At 49.2% G+C, this 23244-nt stretch overlaps 1 protein-coding gene across 3 annotated transcripts in view; it reads right to left on the reverse strand.

Annotated features, from left to right (window-relative positions):
• Positions 1 to 23244, reverse strand: part of LOC135900642 (sodium- and chloride-dependent glycine transporter 1-like) — a 116384-nt gene that overhangs the window by 20972 nt on the left and 72168 nt on the right. Inside the window, exon 1 of one of the 3 annotated variants that reach the window (XM_065430146.2) lies at positions 12326 to 12478. The exons of 1 other annotated variant lie outside the window; for it this stretch is intronic. In XM_065430146.2, the coding sequence (XP_065286218.2) occupies positions 12326 to 12391 (66 nt within the window). In that variant the 5' untranslated portion in view covers positions 12392 to 12478. Of the gene's footprint in view, positions 1 to 1497; positions 1863 to 12325; positions 12479 to 23244 lie in introns of those variants that run through there. One more of the 3 variants, XM_065430145.2, reaches the window with a different exon arrangement.

A 23244-nucleotide genomic window follows, 5' to 3' on the forward strand; every position in this document is an offset into this window, starting at 1 on the left:
AACTTTGCTTCTCTAGAAGCAGAAACAAAACAAGAAGTGCCTGCCGTGCTGGATCAGGGGATGTGGTGTGCTGGATCAGGGGATATGGCGTTCTGCTATACTGAGCACGAGGTCGCCGGTTCGATTACCGATCGCAGCAATCGCATTCTGATAGAGGCAAAATGCAAGACTGCTCCTTCATCGAGATATGCTCGCACGTCACAAAACCCTAGGCGGACAAATTTAATCGGGAGCGCTTCACCGTGGCGTAATTCTCATATAGCCCCTACGCTGCTGTGAGCGTTTCCAGCAAAATCGGAAGCGAGGAAACTCGGAAAGAAATCATGCCTGATGTCTGCGCTATAGTTAAGCCGCTCTCTCAAATTAATGCAGCAACTCGATCAAGCCTGTGATTCAACCGTATGTGGGAAAATAGATCACCGGTTCCCGTGGCAGGCTGTCCTTCCCTTCGCCCCTTACGTACTGGTCTTAGGGCACGTGACAAGCAAACTACTGCCGGAACATACATCATTCAGGCCGAGAAATGAGCAGAAGCCTTCCAGCGTTAACAGTTTGATGCTGTTTCAACAGTCGCATGTGAGTGAAGAGTTCACTATGCGAGGCACTATTTCGATGCACCCTATAGTTTAGGTGCAACAACTTCGAATGTGAGCTACCACTTCCTTTAATAGTTGACATAAGGAAAAAAACGCGGCCACATTTTTGTTTCACGTGATTTTGGGACAAGATGATAAACTCACGACAAGCACTGTTTGCGCGCATCAAAGGATAATAAAATAAAATATATAAGAAGCAGTGAGGAGCGCTAGAGTTTCCATTTTGATGCAAGATCAATACTTTATAGTATGCCGTCGTGTGATGCACAGACGCGTGAAACAAAGAAACAAAACCATCGTGAATAAAAGTCAGTCAAAGCTCTCTTGTTTGACCCAGCTGCTTATCTCCACGCCGCCCCTTACAAGAGTGAGCATACCACGGTTTCTATCATGCTCGTGCAACCTGGCGCATATGTTTTTCCCTCTCAAATACCTGTAGCCGCAAATCACCGCATGCTCATATTTTTATCGCAAAACGTATTGAAATGTGTGATCGTCCTCTCGGCAACACGTGCAGTGTCGACTCAGGACATGTAGACACAGAAACGATGCATATTGGCACGTTGCTCTGAAGGCCCTTGCTACTTACGTAATTATCTCGCAATAAAAGAAATACACGAATATTTGTCGCACAACATCATAACCTGCTGCCGAGTGACTGGAACACGAAAAAGTTAACTCAAGGTCGGATGCTACACGAGTCAGAACGAGCACGTGCCGGAACAATGCTAGCGGGACAAAGGGAATAATTTAACAGTGCCTTAACAGTGCACAAAGCTCGAAAGATCTACCGGTGCACGCCATTTGAGCTAAATACGGCGCACGACACGGCACCTCATCGAGTCGCGCATATCCTTACAGACGTGACGACCGTTCCACGGATGCATGGCCCGCGCATTACCTCCAGCATGGGTTCATGGTCGGCCTCGTTACCCTCCTCGGTGTTGGCCTTCAGGAAGTAGTACTGGGGGATGCCTCGCAACATGGCACAAGTTCAGCAGCTCGCTTGAGTTCCGTTTTCCGGCACCTATTCTCACAAGGACTTTCCTTCCGAAGAACGCAACCGCGACGACGTTCAATGGCGGGGATACGTTGAAGGCGGCGACGACGACGAGCGATATACACAGGGACTTGACGCTGGCCGCGGCGGTCGTCTCGCAGCCTCACGAGGCCTCACTGTTCGAACAACAGCGATGCCCTCCCTCTCAGCCCAACGTGTCGCCGCCGACAGTAACGTACGACGCGACTGCGGGCTGTCAATAAAAAGGGAGCCGCGCTGTACGCAGAGTCCCCAGTGCTCAGCGTGAGGTCACGTGCTTCTCGCCGCGGATCGACGTCTTGGCAGGCGGGCCACCTTTTGTACAGGTACTGCCGACGCGAGCGACCGAGAGGCCCCCGGAGCCCCAAGTCGCCGTCTCATTAAAATGTTCCGCTCGGCACGGCGCACGCGCACTTCCAAGCCGCGACGAGGGCAGGTCGCATCAACGCCCGTGCGTTGATTCGTCCGCACCGCCAGTTCGTCACAGGTGTTTCGAACCGGTTGCATCACGTCCCATGAGCCTGCACGCTCAGCGCAGCCATTTGCCGTGGGTGTAGTACCTCTGCGTCACGTTTCCAAAGGCACTATACGACAAACATGTGAATCGCGGGTCATGTGGCACGGTCGTATATACCAGGTGCGTGCGTATACTGGCAAGCGGAAGCTCTCCAGCTGTGTGTGGCAGTGCAGAAGTACTTTCTTTCACATCCTAGCCTCAGAGAGAGAGAGAGAGAGGGGGGGGGGGGACAGCAGATCTAAAAGGTGCCCGTACCGTCTAATCGTGAACGCTTGTGTATCAAATGTGGTGCCGGGGTTTCGTGACATCCGTGTACGCCAATGATCTTTCAAACACGCTACGTTGTCTCTGACTGCAACTTTAATTCACCCAGCGAAGGCTCCTTGTTGATGCCTTTCTGGAAAATCTCATTTGCCGACCACACGATACGCTTGCCCACTTTTCCTACGCAAGAATGAAATAGTAATTACACGAGGCACGAGAGAGTAACGGCGGAAATCATATCTGCAGTATGAACATGTAGCTAGCACTTTTCGCCATATTAATGGTAAACTCACATTATTTTGTACAGCAATTAAAATTCGTGCAACGCCTATCTATTTTCCCATCAGTCGATCAAAATTGCGTGCAGTGAAAAACACACGCTGTTCCTTTTCTTCCATAAATCTTGCTCCTGCGCGAGTTTCTTGCGGTATGCTAGATACGCGGTTGTGCAAATGAAACAGAGGAGGCATAAAATGGAGAAAGAGGAAAGAAAGAGATGAAAGGGAGAAAAAAATAAATAAAAGTCGCGCCTGTCCCGTGCTGCCGTGCATACAATATTCATTGCGTGTCATTCAACCGGTACCATCGGCACGATGCTTAAAGTGTGGCGCTCCGCAAAGGCTAAATGCACTGCAGCACTTATTTTCGAAAGCTTTCATTCGTGAGGAACGAGCTGCAAGGACGACGGTGTTTGAGAAGTTCGCATTGTTCGCATGAGTACATCCGCGCGCTTGTGCTTGCAGGCTTGCACTTTTGTCATGGCCTGCATTTACTGATTTCGTTTCCGTGAGCTGTCAAGAAGTTTAACCACTTCACAGATCAGTCGCACCGCACGCCGAAAGCGGCTTGGGGTGTGTGCACAGTTATTGCTGCTATAATAATAATAATAAGAAAAAAAAAAGCTCCTTGACAGGTGGCGACCGTTTGAAAATGCGTCCTTCTGTCAAGCCCTGGGGGGGGGGAAGGGGGGGCTTGACAGATATAGTGAGCTTTCCAACTCACTATAAGTGCGACCATATAAAATATCATTCGACTGGAATTCTTGCTCCGTTGCTTTGCTATCTGGTTTGTGTATACTGCATGCATAAACGCTTGTTAGGCGAATATAATTTAGGCGAGGTCTTTCACCGGATTGTTCGCATGCCATGTCAACGTGGTAGTACCAACGCCACGCTTCTGCTATTGCTTATACTGAGTTAACGACCACTTTATGAACATTTACGAACATTACGAACAAGCACGTGATCGATCACGTTACAGGATCCTGTAGCACGAAAGACTGGTCCGCGGGCAACTCACCCTTTCTTTCTTTCTTTTTTCAGAGCTAATAAAACTGGAAGTACCCGCCGTGTTTGCTCAGTGGCTATGGTGTTAGGCTGCTGAGCACGAGGTCGCGGGATCGAATCCCGGCCACGGCGGCCGCATTTCGATGGGGGCGAAATGCGAAAACACCCGTGTACTTAGATTTAGGTGCACGTTAAAAAACCCCAGGAGGTCTAAATTTCCGGAGTGCCCCACTACGGCGTGCCTCATAATCAGAAAGTGGTTTTGGCACGTAAAACCCCATCATTGAATTGATTAAAACTGGAAGTCGTACTGCGCACTCCGCGCATATTTGTTATTAGCAGATTTGTACCTGTACGTTTGCGTTTACACTTGCAATGCTGTATGTAGCAAGCACAAGTGCTGCCGTTTACATGAATATACATCGCGTATACCGGCCAAAAGTAAGACGCATATCCTTGCGACTTCGCAAAATTTTGTATTACGGTAGCACCTCGGCAGTCGTTTTTTAAATGCAACGCGCTCGCGACATCCATATGAAATAGAACAAAAAAATATATGGCGCTTGACGTGATAACGCCCAACATATTTTAATGAATACGGTCTCCTCTTTAATCGTGTACCCCCAGGAAAACGTTTCAAGATCACCGTCTACACATAAGCGTTCTCGGCCACCTTTTTCCTTTTTTCTTTTTTCGAAAGTCTGTATGCATGTGGCGTGTACGTACGCTATTCATCTTCTATCAAGTGTGCATATATACTTTCACACGTATACATGCAGCGCGCTGCGAGACTCTTTCGGTTTTTCTTACACTTTACTCGTCACTTGTACTCGGCTTCCTTGAGTCTAGATTAATACACTGGGGCTCTCTTGCCACATTTTTCTTTTCACCTTTCCTAACTTATTTTCCAAGCTGGGCAACACAGTTAAATCCTGCAGGAGAAAACGCAGGTGCACACCATATACGGGCGAACACGGTATTTCACATTTCCCACGCAGGCCGCACGATATATCTAAAGTGAACGGCATCAAAAGCGACGTCCTCCCTACAGAGCCAGCCGCCGCCGTTTAGTCGGCTTCCTCGCACATAAACTTGCGCTGCTGTACACGTGTTGGCTGCGTAACAAGACGACCAATTAGTTGCGCGAGGCCGCTAGCAGCGAGAGACTAAGGCGCGTTGAATCGGATTGTTCGTGCAGAGACGCGCTGCGCGCTCCGGTCCGTTCCAGTTAGAAACGAGGTGGACTGTGCCGCCGAAACCGTGGCCAAGACTGCTCGCCTGCCATCAAGGTTCTCTCTCCGACGACTCAGTTATCTAATGAATAAATTATTGCGCCAAAAAAAGGAAAAAAAAAAAGACATGGGAAAGAAGAGTACGAAACGACAGATTGAGATTGATCCGTACTCTTCCTTCCCAAGTCTCTTTTTTTTTCCTTTTTTTTTGGCTCAACAATGTATTCATTAGATCCCAGCCAACTCGCCCAGCAACAAGTTCGACTCAGTTTTAGCATGCAAGCTTTGTCGCTGCAGCGAGTGCATCGATCACCAGTCTGCCCGGTCTCTTCTGGTCGCGCCGCGGCCTTGAGGTAATCGAACGCGCACTTCTGGACGCGCAGGCATTCCGCCAGGTATGTGTATCAAGGCGCGGGCCCCTCCCGCGCCGACGAATGCTGTAAGACAGGGGCAAAAGTACGCTGTGTGGCTTTACCGCGACGCGCCACAGACACGCCAGGAATAATCCAGAATAATTTCTCGCTGCTTGAGATATGTCTGCTCCTTTTTCTGTCTCGCGTTTTCCTTCGGCTGTCGTAGCGATTCGTTGAGCGCACGGACTTGAGAGTTGTCAGCGACAAGGTAAAGTAAACGGAGCATGCCTTCTTTTTTTAAAATTTTTGAACCGGTACAATTAAGTAGCGGGTACAGGGAAGTACGTGCGAATGACCAGCGATACCCGGATATCACAGCATATGCGGCGCGGCATGGGTAGCGCTGACAATATCGAAAGAGCAGAGAAATATATATATATAGTGATCATGATGATGATGACGAAGAAGAAGAAGAAGATGATGATGATCTTTCAAGATATGGCACGTAGCCACAGCGGGGGATGGGCCAGGACTCGAGGGGACAGTTTGAACACACTGTAATTTATAGGAACGAATAAACAATGAACAATTTTAAAGACTGAGGGGAGAAACTCTAACCAGATGAATAGATGATTGCAATTTAAAAGAAATAATAATAAGGTACCCTGAACGATTTAGGCTGAAAGGTATTTATAAGAACAATAGAGATTGTAGCGAAAATTGATCAGCATGGAAAGCGTTCTGTCGCCTGAATGAAATCCCAAGAAGTGCCAAACACATCCTCGTGGCTAAAACCCAGAGCTGAAGCTCCGAAGGAGAGCAGGACCAAAGCAGTTAAATTTAATTCAAGTTCCCGAACTGGAGTTTGAAGTAAGCGTTTCCTTTGTACGGTGAAACGGTGGCAGAATAAAAAAGATATTGATCGAGAGACTCAATTTCCCTGAAAAATGGCATCGCGGAGAGATTACCCGGCCATACCTGCCTAAACATACATTTAGTGGCGGGGATGCGGTCAACGTACAATCTTGTAATGAATACGTCCGATTGTCATGATGGGCACCATTGACCTCTCCAGGGAAACCTGAGACGGTTGAAGTCTGTCAACGATGTAATTTTTTATGTTTCGATGAGTTCTCTGTGTATAGAAAATTTACGATATCTCATCGCCACGATGTAAACCAGTACTGGGAGAGTAGAGATGACAGGCCTGTTCAGAAATGATCAGCACATTAGTCATCATCTTCTTCGTCGTCGTCATCTCATCACCACCAACACCCTATACGCGCAAGACGCAGTAGTGATCAAGCATTGCAGGAAGAACGCGAGATACTCCTTCTATGCCTCAAACACAGAACTCATCGAAGTCTTTGTCCCAGACCTCGAGGTTCGCGCGCTTTTCTTTCTCGTATACAAAAAAAAAAGCGCTGGGCGCAACTTTTTTTTTCCCTCGCATGAACACCACAAAATCGACCTTTTCCATTACAAAGCCCGAAAGCACGAAAGACAGACAGAAAGCGGAAAGAGAGAAAGAGAGAGAGAGATAGAGAGAGAGAGAGGGGGGGGGGTCGTCTTATCCCGCCGTGCCTCGTGCCACAGAGGAAAGAAGTTACAGGGTTCCTCCGCTTCGAGAAATGCGGGCAACCGTCCAGCTGGAAGGACTGGGCTGTGTCAGCGGCGGCTTTTTCGCTCTCCTTCGCGAGACACTCCAGGCGAGAAGCAAAAAGAAACAAAGAAGCACGCAAAAATAAAATTTAAGAAAAAAAATTTCCACAATCCGCTTTCATTCTCCCGCTGAGCCGCCGGTTAGTCGTGGAGGACTTCGGAGCGCCGTCGCTCCCCCATTGTGCGCCGCGCAGACGGCCTGCCGCTTCTACATCAGCGACAGGCGTTATTTCCCGGCAGCACTGAGAAAGCTGGCTCAGACGATGCACGGCATGCCCGCGTCGCAGTGTTGCGCCCAGATCGATACCACAAAATGTGCCACGAAAGCTTGCGAGCCCAAGTCTGCCTGCAGCTAACTAACAACGCTCTTCTACCTTCCGTATTCCTGCGTCTCAGTGCTTTTCCGTTCGGCACGTGACCTTTACGTTAGCGTAACCAAGCCAACGTATATAGCGTTACTGTAAGCCTTCCTGATCGCCACACCCACCATTTTACTGTAGCTGCTGCGCCATAACTTTACCAGGCCCGGCCGCGCCACAAAAGCGCAACCAGTCAATGTCATGGATGTCACGTTCTGTCGAGCTTGTGTTATAACCGCAACTGATCCGCATGCTCCTCAGCTTTTTTACTGCGATCGCCGCGGCGTCGTATTGATATCACGTTCTACTATACCGAGGTCGCAGGTTCTATTCCTGACCGCATTTCGTCGAACGCGGAATGCAAAAACGCTAGTGTACTTAGATTTAGGTGCTCATATTAAAGGATCCCATGGGTGGCCAAAAGTTAGTCCGTTGCCTTCCACTCCACCACGGCGTCTCTTTTAACCGCAGTGAACTTCGTGAATGAATCAATTGGTATTTCTGTTGACCACGCCTCGGCATAGGTAGCGTCACGGGAGACAGGGATTACGAGGACGTGCGCAGGTCTTACATAAGGCGGCAACCCTATGAAGCGTATCTCAGGCGTACTTTCAGCGTCGATGTTGCTCGGTGCCCCCTATTAGTGAGTCTGAAACGCGCATACCACAGTGTAATCGATCAACATACGGAACGTATTTCAAGCAGCCCGCATTGCCCGCGTGGCGCGTTACGGCATTTGACCCGCCAACACCGAGCGACGCCCGCGCTACGAATACGCCCGAAATACGCTTCTTGTGGTTGCTGCTTTTGCACGAGCTTGTCGCCGGAGGCATGCGTCTCTAGCTTACGTGCATGCTTGACGTGATATACGCAGGCACCGGCATATACGCACAAGCACACGCACTTGGCCGTCAGCCAAGTTCACTTCAGGGCACGTCATAGCTTGTAAACTAACAACTCGTGCGTGGCACGGCTTGGACTCCTTGACACCGCTGAAGTGCATACACCGAGCTCTGAATGCCGGTTCGATGATTCACGGAGTCGGTCACTAAGAAAAATGCCAGTCAAGAGCAGAACTATGCCACGAACAAGTGAAATTCTCACATATATACAGCACGATAAAGAGTGGCGGTATAAATAGCATATACTATATCTACGTTTTCGCGCGTGCGATGAAGGTATCTGTCAAAGAAATGAGCGTCTTACGATAGCGGCCGACATCTGTTCCCTTGGACGTGGTCGATAATTGCGCGCCCGAGGGACGAGCGCACGCACGGTGTGACGTCAGCGTGAAACCCATCGCAGCAATAATCGTGCTTTAATGACACCGTGGTTGCATTAATTGTGCACAGCTGAGGTGTCCTGGCGCCTAGAGAAGTAAGATGGCGAGAGGAGGACGCCAGCAGAACAGTCTATGCTACTGCTATAGCATCGTGAGCAAATATCTGCAGGGCGCGCAGCTATGTATGTCTTGACGACAGTTGTGAGATTGCGCAAATCTTGGCGGCTACCCAGAAGCGAAATATGTGGTGCGAAAGGGCAGGATATGGACTACCGACATTAGCCGTCCCTGAGTCTCTTCACGTCAGTGTGAGTCAACGGAGAAACATCATTCAGATTCTGCTGAGATAAACGGTGGAGTCGATGTTGCAACAGCAGTCTCGTATAACGAAATCTAGTGTATACGCTGTTAATCTCCTTCGGCTCAGGTTGCAACTATAAGTGGAAACGTTTTGCAAGCTATATTCTTTCGCCCGACTCGAACGGCGTTCCACATATTTGAGCCTCTTACTTTTTAAGTACACATGACAACAAATGTGTGGAACTTTGATCCAGTTATGATCCAGCCTCTGTTATGCAGAATACTGTTTTACAGATTTTTGGTTATCATCTATGTCCCACATACTTAAATATGTTTCCAGGTACGTGAGTGCAGAACAGTGTTCAGGATAATAGGTGCAGTCGTGTGGAAGACTGTATCTGATAAAGTGGATATTTCCCAGTTCCACATATTTATTATGTCTGTTTTGTAGTAATGGTGATATTCAAAGTAACGCATTTAATTTACAGCTTAAAGATTAAGATGATTAAATACACGAAAAGTTGTTCCGTATATCTTGTGATTTTACGCGGAACGCCGTTTCACTCATGTGAGCCGAATATATTAGCAAAAGTTTTCCCGCTTATATCTGGAATCTAAATTAAAGGAGATTAAGAGAGTAACCTTATACAGTATTATACGTATTACAAAATACATAACTACGAGCTGCTAATAATCAGAATTCTGACGTACACGCTATTATGAGTGGTCGCCGAAATATAACGCTTTTCTTCAAGATGCTCATACGTGTAACACGCGTATGCGTTCGACTTCAAGGCGTCGACGCCAAAGCACCTGTGGGACCCCATTCGCGGCCCTCTCGCCGCATCCAGAACACAGCGAACCACGGATCACGTTTCGGTCTTAACAACCTGCGCGCACACATCGCGTGCACGCAAGGATTTCCGCTCGTCAAAACCATTTATGCAGATGGGGCTCGCGCGCCATTCAGCGCCCTGCGTATGTATGCACGCACACGCCTCACGCGCAGTATTCGCGCGCCACGGGCGTCATCGGGCAACAAACACATGGCAGGCTGCGTGGACCGCGCAAACGCGTTTAGTTAAAATCGAGGCCGTGTATACAAACGCGAAAGCGGAGAGTTAAAAGGTTAACACCGCGATGACGCCGCCCGCACGAGCGCTTTCAAGCGGCGGCGACGCATCGTTGTAGCAAAATCAAATTTAATCACGCTCTGGAGAACGGGGGGGCACGCGGCGCGGTCAAGGAGGCAAGCAAGGTTCTGCAGCGCCGATGGGCTGCAGGCCGCGCGCGCGCAGAGGTTCGCCAATCAACGCACGCTTCCCTTCGCCTCCCGGTGTCACGGGCGTTTTCAAGCAAAAAGACAATGTCACATTCGTGGACGGCCGGGGCTGCGCCGCATGCAGCGTTTTCAGTTTAGAAGAACCTGCGCGCCCGTCCAGGCAACGGCGCCGCGTCTCGCAAGCGTCCTCTCGCGCGACGAGCGCCCGCGCGCTGCGTGTCAGAGGCGTCAGCCTTGACGTCAAAGCTGACACTACTACGCGTGTGCGCGGCGGCGGCCCACTCGCGCTGAATGCACGGCGCGAGAAAGGTTTGTTTGTGAGACCGCATCTGGGTTGCGAGTGCGCGCGCACCTGGCCCGAAGAAGGCTCGGCTGATGTGTGCTAAGCGCGCTGGACCACCTCGTCGCAGATTAGCGCGGACGTGCGCACGCGCAGTGGTCTCTTTCTTTCGGCGCTCTCAACTCTGCGCGAGAGACGCAAGAGTGAAGATGGTGCATTGATAACCTCGCGTGGGATGGACAGAAGTAGACCGCTAACGACTAAATGTGTGGGAAGGGGTCCTGCAGGGTACAGATCGAGCTGCGATGCGTAAAGTACAGCATCATCGTTTTGTCTTACTCCGCCTCCTTATTCATAGGTGCGCACTGCAGAACGAACGCATGAGATCTCCGATTCACTCTGTCTTAATTACATCGGCTGATTAGCTCCACGCCATGCCTGTAAACCATTCCTGGCGGTTTCCATTTCTTACGGGCATTAGTGGTGGGCCGCGGAGAGTGAAAGGAAACGCGAGGACCGGCTCCGGGCGCCGCAGTCGTCGCCTCTTCTGAGCGGTCAACACAATCCCTGAGGTCTCTGCGTCTTTTGATTGCTATCCGCCTATACGTTCTGCCAGCTGCAGACGCCTGTCGACGCGCAGGCGAATGTAGACGCGTTACCTTCCCAAAAAAAAGTCGCAGTTTTACCCGAAAAGCGAAGCATCGATTGCGATCGCAAATTATTGGACAACTATAGGAAGTAAGGACAGTAGTTTTATCGGCCGCATAAACTTGTAAACATAGCATACAAACCAAGTTGACAAGCATAGTATCATGCGCGCACAAGCAAACGTGAACGCATCTCACTCGATCATCGCGGAAACTCGCTGTCAGAACGCTGCAGTGAGGAAATGCGGCAGCAGCAGCGAGCGAATTGGCCTTTCTGCTGCCGCTCGCATCAACGCCAACTAGGCCGCGAGAACACAGCGCAGCGCGGACGCTATCCTTCGCAGACGGCTTTCAAGGTACTTTCAAGCGCGCGCCCGGGACCGGCCGGGCGCGCTCCTCTGTCCCGGCCGCCAGAAGTGGAACGCACTCCCCCTCCCTACCTCCCCCCCCCCCGTAGCCTTGCGCGCGACGGAAGACGGCGCGCTTCCTCCCCGCTTTTCTCCGCTGCGTATACGTGAGATTGAGCCGCGATCATCTCATTCATTGTCAATATTGACGGGCACTCGCTTATGTGCAATGTTGTTCTGTCACGTAACGCGACGTCGTCTGCTTCGATAGCACATGTGATCGCCTGTCAATGTATGCTCTTGACTTATGCGCACATTTGTGCGCGCAGGCCATAGATGCTAAGCTCGATAACGTTACATTAATTATTACTAGATAAGTATAAGCTGTTAAGAAAGTTGGTACATGTTCATGAATGCGAAAAAAAGAGCATTATAAATGGAACACGATGGGAAGCAAGACGGTAAGGTTGTACATGGCAAAATATATATATATATATATATATATATATATATATATATATATATATATATATATATATATATATATATATATATATATATATATAACGGAAGGGAGAGATTGTAGTCATAACGTGCATTCCGGGTTAAATAAATATGTAAAGGGCATTCGTCATGGTCGTCTTCCTCGTGTTAGTTTGTACTCATTTTCTTTCTTGTTTTTCCTGTTCTGTTTTGTGCTTACAATTATTACTAACATAATTATTCCTAGCCACAGAAGGTCTCAATGATTGGACAGGCAAAGAGGTTGATTGGAAAAGCGAGCCGCTAGGACCGACGTTTACGTTACAAAAGAAAAAAGGGCTGGCCCACGTAGTGTTTAGATCGCGCATCGCGTAGTAAACAGAAGCGACACTTTACCAGCGCTTGCCATCTGCAGGGCTTCATGGTGTGGACACCAGCGGCGAAAGCGAAGGAGTCACGCATCGGGCAATTACTTCGCACGCTCGGGGAAGCAACACTGCAGGTCGAGCCCGAGCCGGTCTCGCGGCGAGGCCCTTTTACGCCTTCTTCGCACCTGGGTATCCGCGAAGCCACAGTCGATTCGACGAAAGCATCGGGCTGTACCTATAGCTATCGGGGCACGAGCGCACACCTCTGATCCAGCCAATGCGGGTGCAGTATTTCTGACACGCCCCCAGCACAACGAGCCCTTGGTATTCATGGATGGCGCCGGCTGCACAACTACGCACGTGGATAAATTCCTTTTCTTTCTGCTCACCCTGAACTTATTTCAGTGCATCTCAGATGAACTTGGAACAAATCACTCACTTCGAAGCACGCAACTGCAGGGCTGCTCGGGCTTTTTTTTTCGCTTTTCTTTTCTTCTTTCACGTCAGTCACAAAGACAAAGGAAAGCGATGGGGCTAGGCAAGAAAGCGTCAAGGAAAAACAGCGCCGACTTCGCGCAAAGCCGTGAAAACCTTTCGTCATCCCCCTTCAGGAGGCGCCGGAGTGTTCAGTGCCGCGCAGTCACGTGATTGCTCGCGTGAACGACGCGTGGTGCGCGTGAACGTTGAATTCACATCCACGCTCGACACCCGAGGTTCTTGCACCGCGAAGCGCATAGAAACAGCGCGTTCTATGCGCCTGAGAAACGTCGCGCACTGAGGAACGACGTGCCTTTGTGCTCCTTGTCGCGATGTGATTGAGATTCCTCTACAATCTGTTCGACGAAAATTCGCCGGTCTTTCTCGAACGCGATAAGGCGGCTTCGATCAGACCGAATTGCTCGTCATATTGCGCGAGACTTCGAACATTCAGCGGCCAAATTCACAAAGCTTTCTGTTCCCAAGTTTCCTTAGCATCGACCGCGGTAGCCTTCGGTAGTATGCCCACCATCAGGATTGGTTAGAATGTGCAGGTTGGTTAGAAATTACCGTGTTCTACATTTGACTCCTTAAAGATACAATGTAGTCGACCTTTAGCGCTAACGAATTACCTAGGCCCTAGAAGAGGCTGTCAAAATCCATCACGTCGCAGCGAGATGGGGGAACTTCAAGGAGGCGTCCCTCCCGTCTTTTGTTATTGCGCTTTTTTCTGACTGGCAAAACGACTTATCGTGGTTATAGTGGGGTTCTTGATATTGTAGAATGGGTAATTTACTGATGCAGAAGAAATAATTTTTTTTTCTCAGACGTCGGACCTGTGACGTCCGAACACAGCATGTTCTATAATTGTATCTTGCACCGTGTCTTTTTTTTTTTGATAAATTGGCTAACGTTAGCTGGGACACACGGTATACGTGTATATCCCCTTCATACCCCTTGTCCTAGTCGCCTGCGCTGTTCGCGATGTTCTCTCTGTTGCTGAGCAGCACACGGGACTTTTTCGAAATGATCGAAGATAAACCAAACTTGACGACAAGTGATTAGCTGAAAGGGGCGCTGACACGCGCATTCGCAGCAGTCTTTCGTCTGCGCAGAACAATTTCGCAACCGCCTATAGCGGTGCACGTTTTCTCAACGCCGCAAGAGTTTAGCATAAATCATTATCATTATCCCATTATCACCCCCATTGTGACCCTTTCTCTTCCCCTCTTCTCCTTCCCTTACGTAGAGTAGCAGGCCAGATGCTCCATTATCCGGCCGACCTCTCCACATTTTCCAATCATTAAAATACTTCTTCATAAGCCCGTAATTTTGATGCATTCGCGCTGAAGCATTCCCTAACCGTTGACATTATCTTACTTCTTTCTTAGCTAGACAAGATATAGTGTAGGAGAGTCACTGCGGGGGCGCCAAGAACACTTCTCGAAACGTGCATCTTAACTGTGGCAAAAAAAAAATTTAAAAATATAGACACAGTTAAATTGGACACCGAAGAAAACAAAGTCTGTTTACATTCATAAGGCATTCTTCGAGAACTTTGTCTTTATGTACTCGGTAGGGAAAGGATGTTTATTACCGAATACGATTAAATATAATGCAATTACAATTGTAAGGTTCCACGTCAGGAAGCTGCGCAGTAAGTTATGAGGGACGGTGTCATGGCGGGCTGGTTCTTAAACGCTATTATCTGCTGCTGCTGATGAGCGCAAGGTTACCGGTTCGACTCTCGACCGCAGCGGGTGCACTTAAATAGGAGGAAACCTCGATAACGCTATTATCTAAGCACACTAGCGTTATTGAGGTTTCCTCCTATCTAAGTGCACCCGCTGCGGTCGAGAGTCGAAACCGTAACCTTGCGCTCAGTAGAAGGACGCCATACAGCCACTGAGCCACGGCGGCGGGCTAACACAGTATAAAGTTCAAACTTTGCTTTCTTCGAGTTTTGACGCTTTTTACCTTTCCTATTACGTTAGGCGGCGAAGAGCGTGCAACACCTTAACGGCGACGCGTATTATAATGAAGGTGCCAGAAAAAAAAATAACCGATCGACAAAATCGACGACGACGACGACGACGAGGAGGAAGCGTCGAAGTGACGTCGGATCCCGATTCGACTCGTTTTTTACCTCCGTTCCTCCTCGCCGCCGTCTTTCTCGCAATTTTCTTCCGGCAGACGAGCTCGTACTTCTATCGCGCCTCCTGACTTCGTACACACCGCCCACAGTTGGCCACAGTTGTTTTGATTCGAAGTATCCGATTCGAGAATTTGTTTCGTCTTCGAGACAAAGCTTAGGATTTGCAGATCTAAGATGGTGCTTTATAGAATCTCTCTCTCTCTCTCTCTCTCTCTCTCTCTCACACACACACACACACACAGCACCAAGGTCACCAGAGCCATTATTACGATGACCTCGCACCCAGTACGACAGGCGCATTAGCATTTTATTTGTCATTTCACTGCAAACGCCAAGGCTGCAGACATGCTCACTGGATAGCGATCGCGCAGGTCGGTAGAGAAATAACTTCAACAGCAAGCAAGCCAGCGCCAGGATGTCGATTGCGAAACATACCATCGCTGTCTCGTTTTTTTCTCCTTTAATGGTTTCTCCATTGAACGCCGACACATAGCGCGAGCGCGAAAAAAAAAAAAAAAGGAAATCGGCCTTAAGACACGCAGTACAGATAAGCTTGCGTCCCTGAACAAAATGCTTTAAAAGTGTATACCATTCGCTCGGGCCAGACGAACGCGAGGCAGCCTCTCGTCGTGCACTGTAGCCCCCTTTCCTTCGCGGGTGAAGGCGACGCTTAGTCGCACGGAGACGGAGGTGAAGGTCGAGCGCCGAGTCGCTCGGGCTGTGTCGCAGGAAGTGCTGCTTCGTGGTTTCGCCGCGCCCCGTCCGGCCAGCATGGCTGCACCACCACGGCTCAGCAGCAGCAGCAGCGCTTGCGTGCGTATACGAATACATACCGGCCAGACCGTTCATCAATTTGGCGATATTTTTTTGCGCTCGCGCGTCTCTCTCTCTCTCTCTCTCTCTCTCTCTCTCTCATTTACCTTATATCCTACAGGGCTTCCAGTGGCCGTGCCGCTGCGAAGCAACCATGAAAGACTGGCCGGGGCCCGCTCTGCGAGCAAGAACTCCTCGTTTGGCCCCGAAGACTCGTCCAAGGCCGTCGTTTCTCATTGTGAGATCGCCGGCGCCGGCAAGCCGCGGGTGCCAAAGGGAGCATGCGAGACATATGAGCACGCTCCTGGTGAGCCTGTCCGTGCATGTCTCCTCCGACGGCTCGCCACCTCTGAGGAATGCGCCGCACGTCAGAGCAGCAAGCAATGCAGCGCCTGTGTGTACACCGCGCGGCTTATCTCCGGAGCATCCAGACGACGCCTGCAGTCGTCGATCGTCCTCGTCTGACGCCGCGGCGTCGGAGTTCATTCGTTTCGCGAGCAATTTGTAAGGGACGAGCGAAATCGAGTGTCGATCTTTTTTTTTCTTTTCCTGCACCTTCCTGCGTGCAGTATGGTGGTGCAGCGAACGAAATGTACAAACGAAGGCGAAGGCCACAGTGGGCGCCAGGAAGGGCGCTTCCTGCTCTTCCCGGAGCGAGCGAAGTCCGCGGGAATGAAACGGCGAAAGGGCTGAACTCTGGAGAGCCTGCAATAATTCTCAACGGCATTCTGAGACGATCGCTGACCTCTTGTAGTCGTCCGGTTCCTTCCGCGCTTCCCTTCCTTTTTTTTTTCTTCTTGTTAAGCGCTTTCTCTGCGCTTTAAGCCGTCACCGTCGTGTGCGGAGCATTCCTCAAAACGTTCGGCTCTTTCTTTCTTCATTATTCTTAGATAAGATGCGAATACATGGACAGACGGTGCTGCAGGAACCATTAGAGTGAAAGCGGTCGCTGACCGCAGGACTGACCACTAGCAAGACTCTTCGTTCAAATAATAAAGTGAAAGAGTACACCGTTGAGGGGAAATTGACCCCTTCCTAAAACGTGAGTGATGGTCCCGCGACGTCACGCAAGAGGTTACATAGCGCGTAATTTTCGTCCCTTGATGTGCACGGCGTTGACAAGGTGCTTCGGTAGTAGAGGTTACAGGGTGACATGGGTGCTTGCCCACGAACGAGGAAGTCTGGGGAAGCACGAGGTTGTAAATTGAACAAGTCTCCGACGGCGCCTGCACAAATCACGAGTGCAGCGTCGATTTGCTTCATTTTTGTTGGCTCGTTTTGAGGAGGGAGAAATACGGGCAACCTTGCCGACGCTAACTTTCCAAGCGCCGGGCTGCTGATTATAAGCAGTCCGCTCGTCGTATTCCCTCGGAACGAGAGAACGCGGAAAGTATATATACTGCGAAGGCAGAGACGTAACGTGCGCGTCGATATTCGAGAACGAATGTTTTTAAGGCTCTGCTTAACGCTCGTGCATTCTAGAGCGCACCGTGTGTACACGCGATCCAGCGCGGGTCTCATTCATATCTCTCTCTATATATACGCGGGCGTCATTAAACGCTTCGCGTTTGTAATGTTACTCCTGTCGTGCGACAAGCAGATCCCGTACACTCCACGGTCTCACGGCCAAGGTCGGTATCGGAGCGCTTGCGCAACGGTTCCTGGAGATCGGCCAAGATTGCGTGACTGTGCCAATTAACGATTTGGAAACGACGAGCTGCAGGAAGACCTTTCGACGCGTGCGTTAAGTATAGGGTGTACACACTGATTTGCGCAGCTCCCATTCCGTCCTGCCACGTAATCTATCATTTTCTATCTGATTGCCGTTCTATGCGTTCTTTGCAGCGTACTTTTACGACATTGCGGGTGCACGTATACGCTGCCCCTAGGTGCCCTCAAACTACTACCCTTAATTCCCTCATTACGGTGGCGCCACTTACGCTTTCTCTCGTGATTTCATACATGTAATCGCGGCAGGTGCACCGCGTACGGCGGTGTCTCTAACTCTTTTGTGGCACCGGCGTTCTTCTTGGATACGAGCAAGTTTCTACGATATATGCTATATCGTCGTATGGCGCCTGGAACACTGCTCACGTGATAGGCTTGCGAGAAGCGTAGGGACTTGTCTAGCAACAAAAAACCTTGACGTATACCCATGGTGCAATTGTATATACTGTCGCTTTCAGGTTAGAAAATGCGCACCTGTCAGTGCGGTAGCGTGTTGCCATATGGCCTATGCTTTCGTGCCAGACTTCGAATAAACCTGCGATTGCTTGATGTGTCACACAAAGAAAACAAAAGGACTATATCAGAGGCAAACGACCGAGCTTGCTTATTATTTATGTTGGACAAATATGCAGCCTGTTGCCACGCATAAAGGCAAGAAAAAGTAAATAGAGAAGGCGCTGGGATTCGAGCGATGAACTGCTTATGCGAGCGCTAACAATGAAACGGCAAATAAAACCGAATCCGTGAAACCTTAATTCAGCGCACAACGATCTAGGGCCGCAGTCACAAAGCTTTTCGTTCGTAAGTGTAGTCTGCTGTTGGCCGACCACAATCGCTAACAATATGCCTGACACCACGATAGGCTGGCATCTGCTTTACATTTTTAGCATGTGTGTGTGTGTGTGTGCGCGCGCGTGTGCGTGTGCGTGTGCGTGCGTGCGTGTGTGTGTGTGTGTGTGTGTGTGTGTGTGTGTGAGAGAGAGTGAGCGCAGGGGCCTCGTGCAATAATTGTTACTGCCACACGTGCGGCGTGACGTCAGTATATATCACAGAACGTCCTATCTACGCGCGCCACGACTGGCGGGTGAAATGCGAACCGGGTCACGATATCGTCGACGCGGTAGCCAACTCGGTAACGCTGGAAACCCTCCTCCCTTCCGTTTCACCGCTTTCGTCGCGTATACAAGTTTTCTTGCGCCATCAAGTTGTAGAACAGCGCAATCTGCTGTACACACAACGTCCGGTTGTATCCTCGGAAAGCCGGCCGTGACGGCAACGTCTGAGATTTCTTGGCAGCACACCGAGAACGCGGAGTTTATTTTTATTTTTTTTATTTTTTTCACTGTACTTCTCGTGTCTGGGATCGGCGTCATAGATGTCGCCGAGTGCGGCTGGCTTCAGTCCACTGTTTGAGACACGCGAGGCTTCTCTTACACTCGTGCACGCGCTCCGTCCGGTTATCAACGCGGGCCGCTTCACAAGTATATCCGAAAAAAAAAAAGTTAACAGAAGAAAGAGTAAAGGTTGGCCGGCGACAAACAGGGCCGCAGACTTCCAGATATTTTACACTTCGGAAGCGAGGCACCAGGATTGCAGTCGTCTGCTGGCATACATGCTCGAGTCCGCACGAGAATACGAAACGCGGGCTACTTGCTTTGCTGTTCAACGCGTCGAAGTGCAGACGATGAGACAAGCGCACGCACTCCGCCTTTGTGTCTTGACCCGCCGTCTGCACCACTGGCAACCAGGAGTGTTCCTCGATGCTGGTTGCTCGAGTTTACTATCGGTACAGGTAGAGGGATGATGGCTTTATAACGAATACCTGAAATTGTGTTAGGTCAGCAAACATAGCCTGACACGTTATAACTCTTTGGGTGATGGGTCAAAGGTGAGATATGCTCACCGTGAACACACCTGTCCAACCACTGATACCCACACACAACTGGCTGATTGGTCGACTGACTTTCCGGTTAATCGAATAACGCGTCAATCGCGATTAACCGATTGCGCTCGCGCGCGAGAAATCAGGCGAACGTCCCCGCTATACCCTTTGTGCAACAGCGAGGAAGGCAACCGCAGACCGAGTGCACTCCGACCAAGACAGGGTCTTCCTGCCGATCTATCGGCAGTCAGGACAAAAGCCACCCACGAGCGCTGAACTTAGAGCAAGCGGCACGATGGGTCAGGCGAATAGCCTAACTGGACTTACGATTTCGTTTGAGTGAGTTTGATATGCCCGATATACGTATGTGCGGTGCTCAGCGATTGAAACGCGATACTCAGACCGCGTGGAAGCCGGCGCTTCTTGAGCCATCCGGAGAGCGCTGGACGATCGTTGAGGGGCCAAATGAAATCGCAGTGCGTCGCAAAGGCGAGATCGCCTTCCGTCGTACACCACATTTAATTAACTTGGGATTTGCAGTGCTCAGCGGCGGCTCGAAAATTACCGGCAGCTGCGCACCCTGAGTATCGCGTTTCGTTCACCGGGCACTGCGTATACATTCGAGCAAGGTGTCGCTGACGTAATACTCGTCTGTTCAAACAGCGCTGTTTGTTCCCTTCTCCGAAGTTCATGCACAAAAAAAAAAGTTCAGTTCTGATTTTTTTCCTATAGCCCACGCGCGTAAATTCGCAAAGCCGATAATTTAATCGATTGATCGATTAAAAGGTTCCAGGGTTAACTGGGTTACAGTAGAATAAAAAAAAACAGAAACAGCGCTACAAGGGACGAGAGTAAAGAGCGCAGGACAGAGCGCTAGTCAGCGTTCTGTCCTGTGCTCTTTACTTTCGTCGTGTGGCGCGCTCTTTCTGTTTCTCTTCTTTATTCTAAAGATGAACCAACCAGGCCCTTTGAACACACTGGCTTTATACAGTTATCCACCGATGCCCACGCAACACCTAATCTACATACAGTAAAGCTATTTATATATGGTCTCGTTAAGGACCTTCAGCTTTGAGAAGGACTTCGGAAGAGCAGTATTTCGTCCCCACACGACGCCGACGGCCTGGCGCGTTCGGCGTTGTCGCGCGCTCATCCATCTTCATTCCACGGCGGCCTGCCTCCGAGTTCTGCGTGCGTATGTCCCGCTTGCACGTCTCGAGCAGCTGCTGCACTTCTATCCAGCCCGAGGCCGAACGAGAGAAGAGAGCCGGCGAGAACGCCTTCTCCTCCCGCGCCGAAACTCAACTCAACTTCTGTTTCCCTCTACTCGCACACGACGGTCTCGAAGTCCTGTTCGTGTTCGAGCCTTCACCATACGCGAGGAATACGTTATATACGCTTATTGAAGGGCACACGTTGTCCAACAGGGTATGTGGTTCATCTCGACAAAAAGCGAGGAAGTTGACGACAGATAGGCGGAAGCTATAGACGTAGAACCAGCGCAATTATTATTATTATTATTATTATTATTATTATTATTATTATTATTATTATTATTATTATTATTATTATTATTATTATTCCTTGCCCCCCAGGAAGGTAAATGTCTCCATTCCAGGCGCCGACGCGTCTTTACTTATCCATCTAATCGAAGACACGTAAGTACAACGCAGTACACATGAGCAGAGAAGATCAAGATAACATCCACAAAGTGCAGGGCTGTCTTCCCACATCATCCAACTTTCACTGGAGAAACGAATTTGAATGAAACAAACTTGCAAACGCGGCACGAAACAAAACAAAAAGAAAAAAGAAAAAGGAAAAAATCCATACGAGAAACGTTACATTAATAAGCATCGCACGCTGTTACCTTTAAAACTTAAACGTCAGTTATACTTTTCTACTATCCATTCTAGACTCCACTATTGTCTACTTATCTGGGGCGTCACTTCTAAGGCTAACTTGGAAACTCTATTCCGAATGCAGAAGAAGTGTGTTCGTATTATTAATAACCTATCGATGTACGAACATACCTCTGAGTACTTTCACCAGGACAGTATTTTGAGTGTCGCTAGCCTATATAAACAAAAGTTATCCGAAAAAGCTTTTTTAGAATACATAAGTAATCGTGAGAACTTTTTTTCTATATATACTAATAACACAACTAACTACACCTTAAGAGCTAGGAACTTTATTAAAGTAAAAACTAGAACAAACTACGGCAATCAGCTTTTACAATGGCAGATTCCTAATTTACTTAATGATGAGCACGCTTTATTTGATATCATGCAAGATTCCTCAACCATTTCAATATTCAGAAAGAAATCAAAACTGTATTTTTCCAACAAATGACACCTGTTTTTTGTAATTTATTTCCTGTTTTTTCGACTGATATGCAATTTCATGCGTTGCAAGACTTTTTTGTTCCCATGTGGCTTTTTGGCCTTCCTGTATCTTTCTGTACGCACTTTATTTCTTCATTTTCATTATTTATACTTATTGTGTTGCAATGATTTCTTGTATGTATAATTGTATCATTCGTATATATAAGTATGTATATGTGTGTATTATGTGTATATATGTATATATTTTTTGCACTGTTGTCTGCTGTGCTCGTGGCGCCAGGGGCCTAGTCAGGCGTGTATAGTCTCGCCTTTTGCTCCGGCGCCATGACAATCTTGTATTGTCAAAATTGTAATAAAATTCAAACTTCAAACGCCGGAAAGTGAATTCGAATGCTGGTCCAGGGGTATAGTGCAAGGATGCCTTTTTTTTCGCTCTATTATTCTGTTCCTTTCTCTTATAACCTTTCGTTCCCTATCGACCGATACCGGTGGTCCGCTCGTACGTGGAGTACACCACTCGAAGCGCTGACAAAAATGCGGAAAAGAAAAAAAAAAGTCGGAATAGTATTGTTACATCACCCCGTCGTCATCGTCGTCGTCGTCGTCGTCGTTGTCGCCCCCCCCCCCAAAAAAATAATAATAAGGAAACAAGAAATTAAATAGGCATGAATTTACTCACGATTGGGCGATCCGATTTCATATCGCTCGAACGGACTCGTCGCACGCGCTCGGCGTCTTCTGCATGCGAGGAACGCGCAAACAAACGTACGCGCTAATCCTGGATGACGCTGCAAACGTGGTGCTACACGGCGCACTCGGCCATGGTGCGGCGAAGCCAACGTGCGCGATGTTCTGTGCAGCGAGCAATATGGGAAGCGTTCGTCGATGTTCTTTTGCGGATGCCGGGTTGGCAGGGTGATGTGTCCACACGGCGCGATAGCAACCAGGATGAGGAAACCGCACCCCCAGCACGAACCCGCTGAACAAAGGAATAACTAAAGTTTCCACATGCAGGATGCTACGTAGTTCTTCGGTGAAAAAAAAAAAAATAGAAATAAGAGGTCACGTGACGTACATGAGCCGAAGAACAGGGAAGCGCATACCCGGGCACCGACCGACGTTCATTGCTGGAACCCCGCCTTGTATGGGGTTGTATACTTCGTCTCACCAATTCCGTGCAGCTCGCCAAATGCTAGCGTGAGCCAATCAGTGTCGAGAGCCGGCCGAGTGTTGCAGTTCGGCAAGGAAGGCTCTCGCCGATTGTGCGTCGCCGATCCTCCCGTGACGCTTCCATTCGGTTGATCAGCGGTGGGCAGCGGAGAAGTGCTTTTTTTTTTCTTCTGGTTCTCTGGTTCCAGTCGGCTGACGTGATCCGTACGTAGCTCTCGCTTCACTATATTGCGTTCATAAAACAAGACATATTGCGTTCGTAAAACAAAATCATGAAAAGGGAAGAGTTCGATGTCTACAGGATATCGACACATCCGAACTACGCAATTTTGCAATATAAAGGGTGGACTAGATCGTCTTGCAAGAGCAGTTATACA

Source organism: Dermacentor albipictus, chromosome 3 (genome assembly GCF_038994185.2).
Source record: "Dermacentor albipictus isolate Rhodes 1998 colony chromosome 3, USDA_Dalb.pri_finalv2, whole genome shotgun sequence".
In the NCBI taxonomy this organism is placed as follows: Eukaryota; Metazoa; Arthropoda; class Arachnida; order Ixodida; family Ixodidae; genus Dermacentor; species Dermacentor albipictus.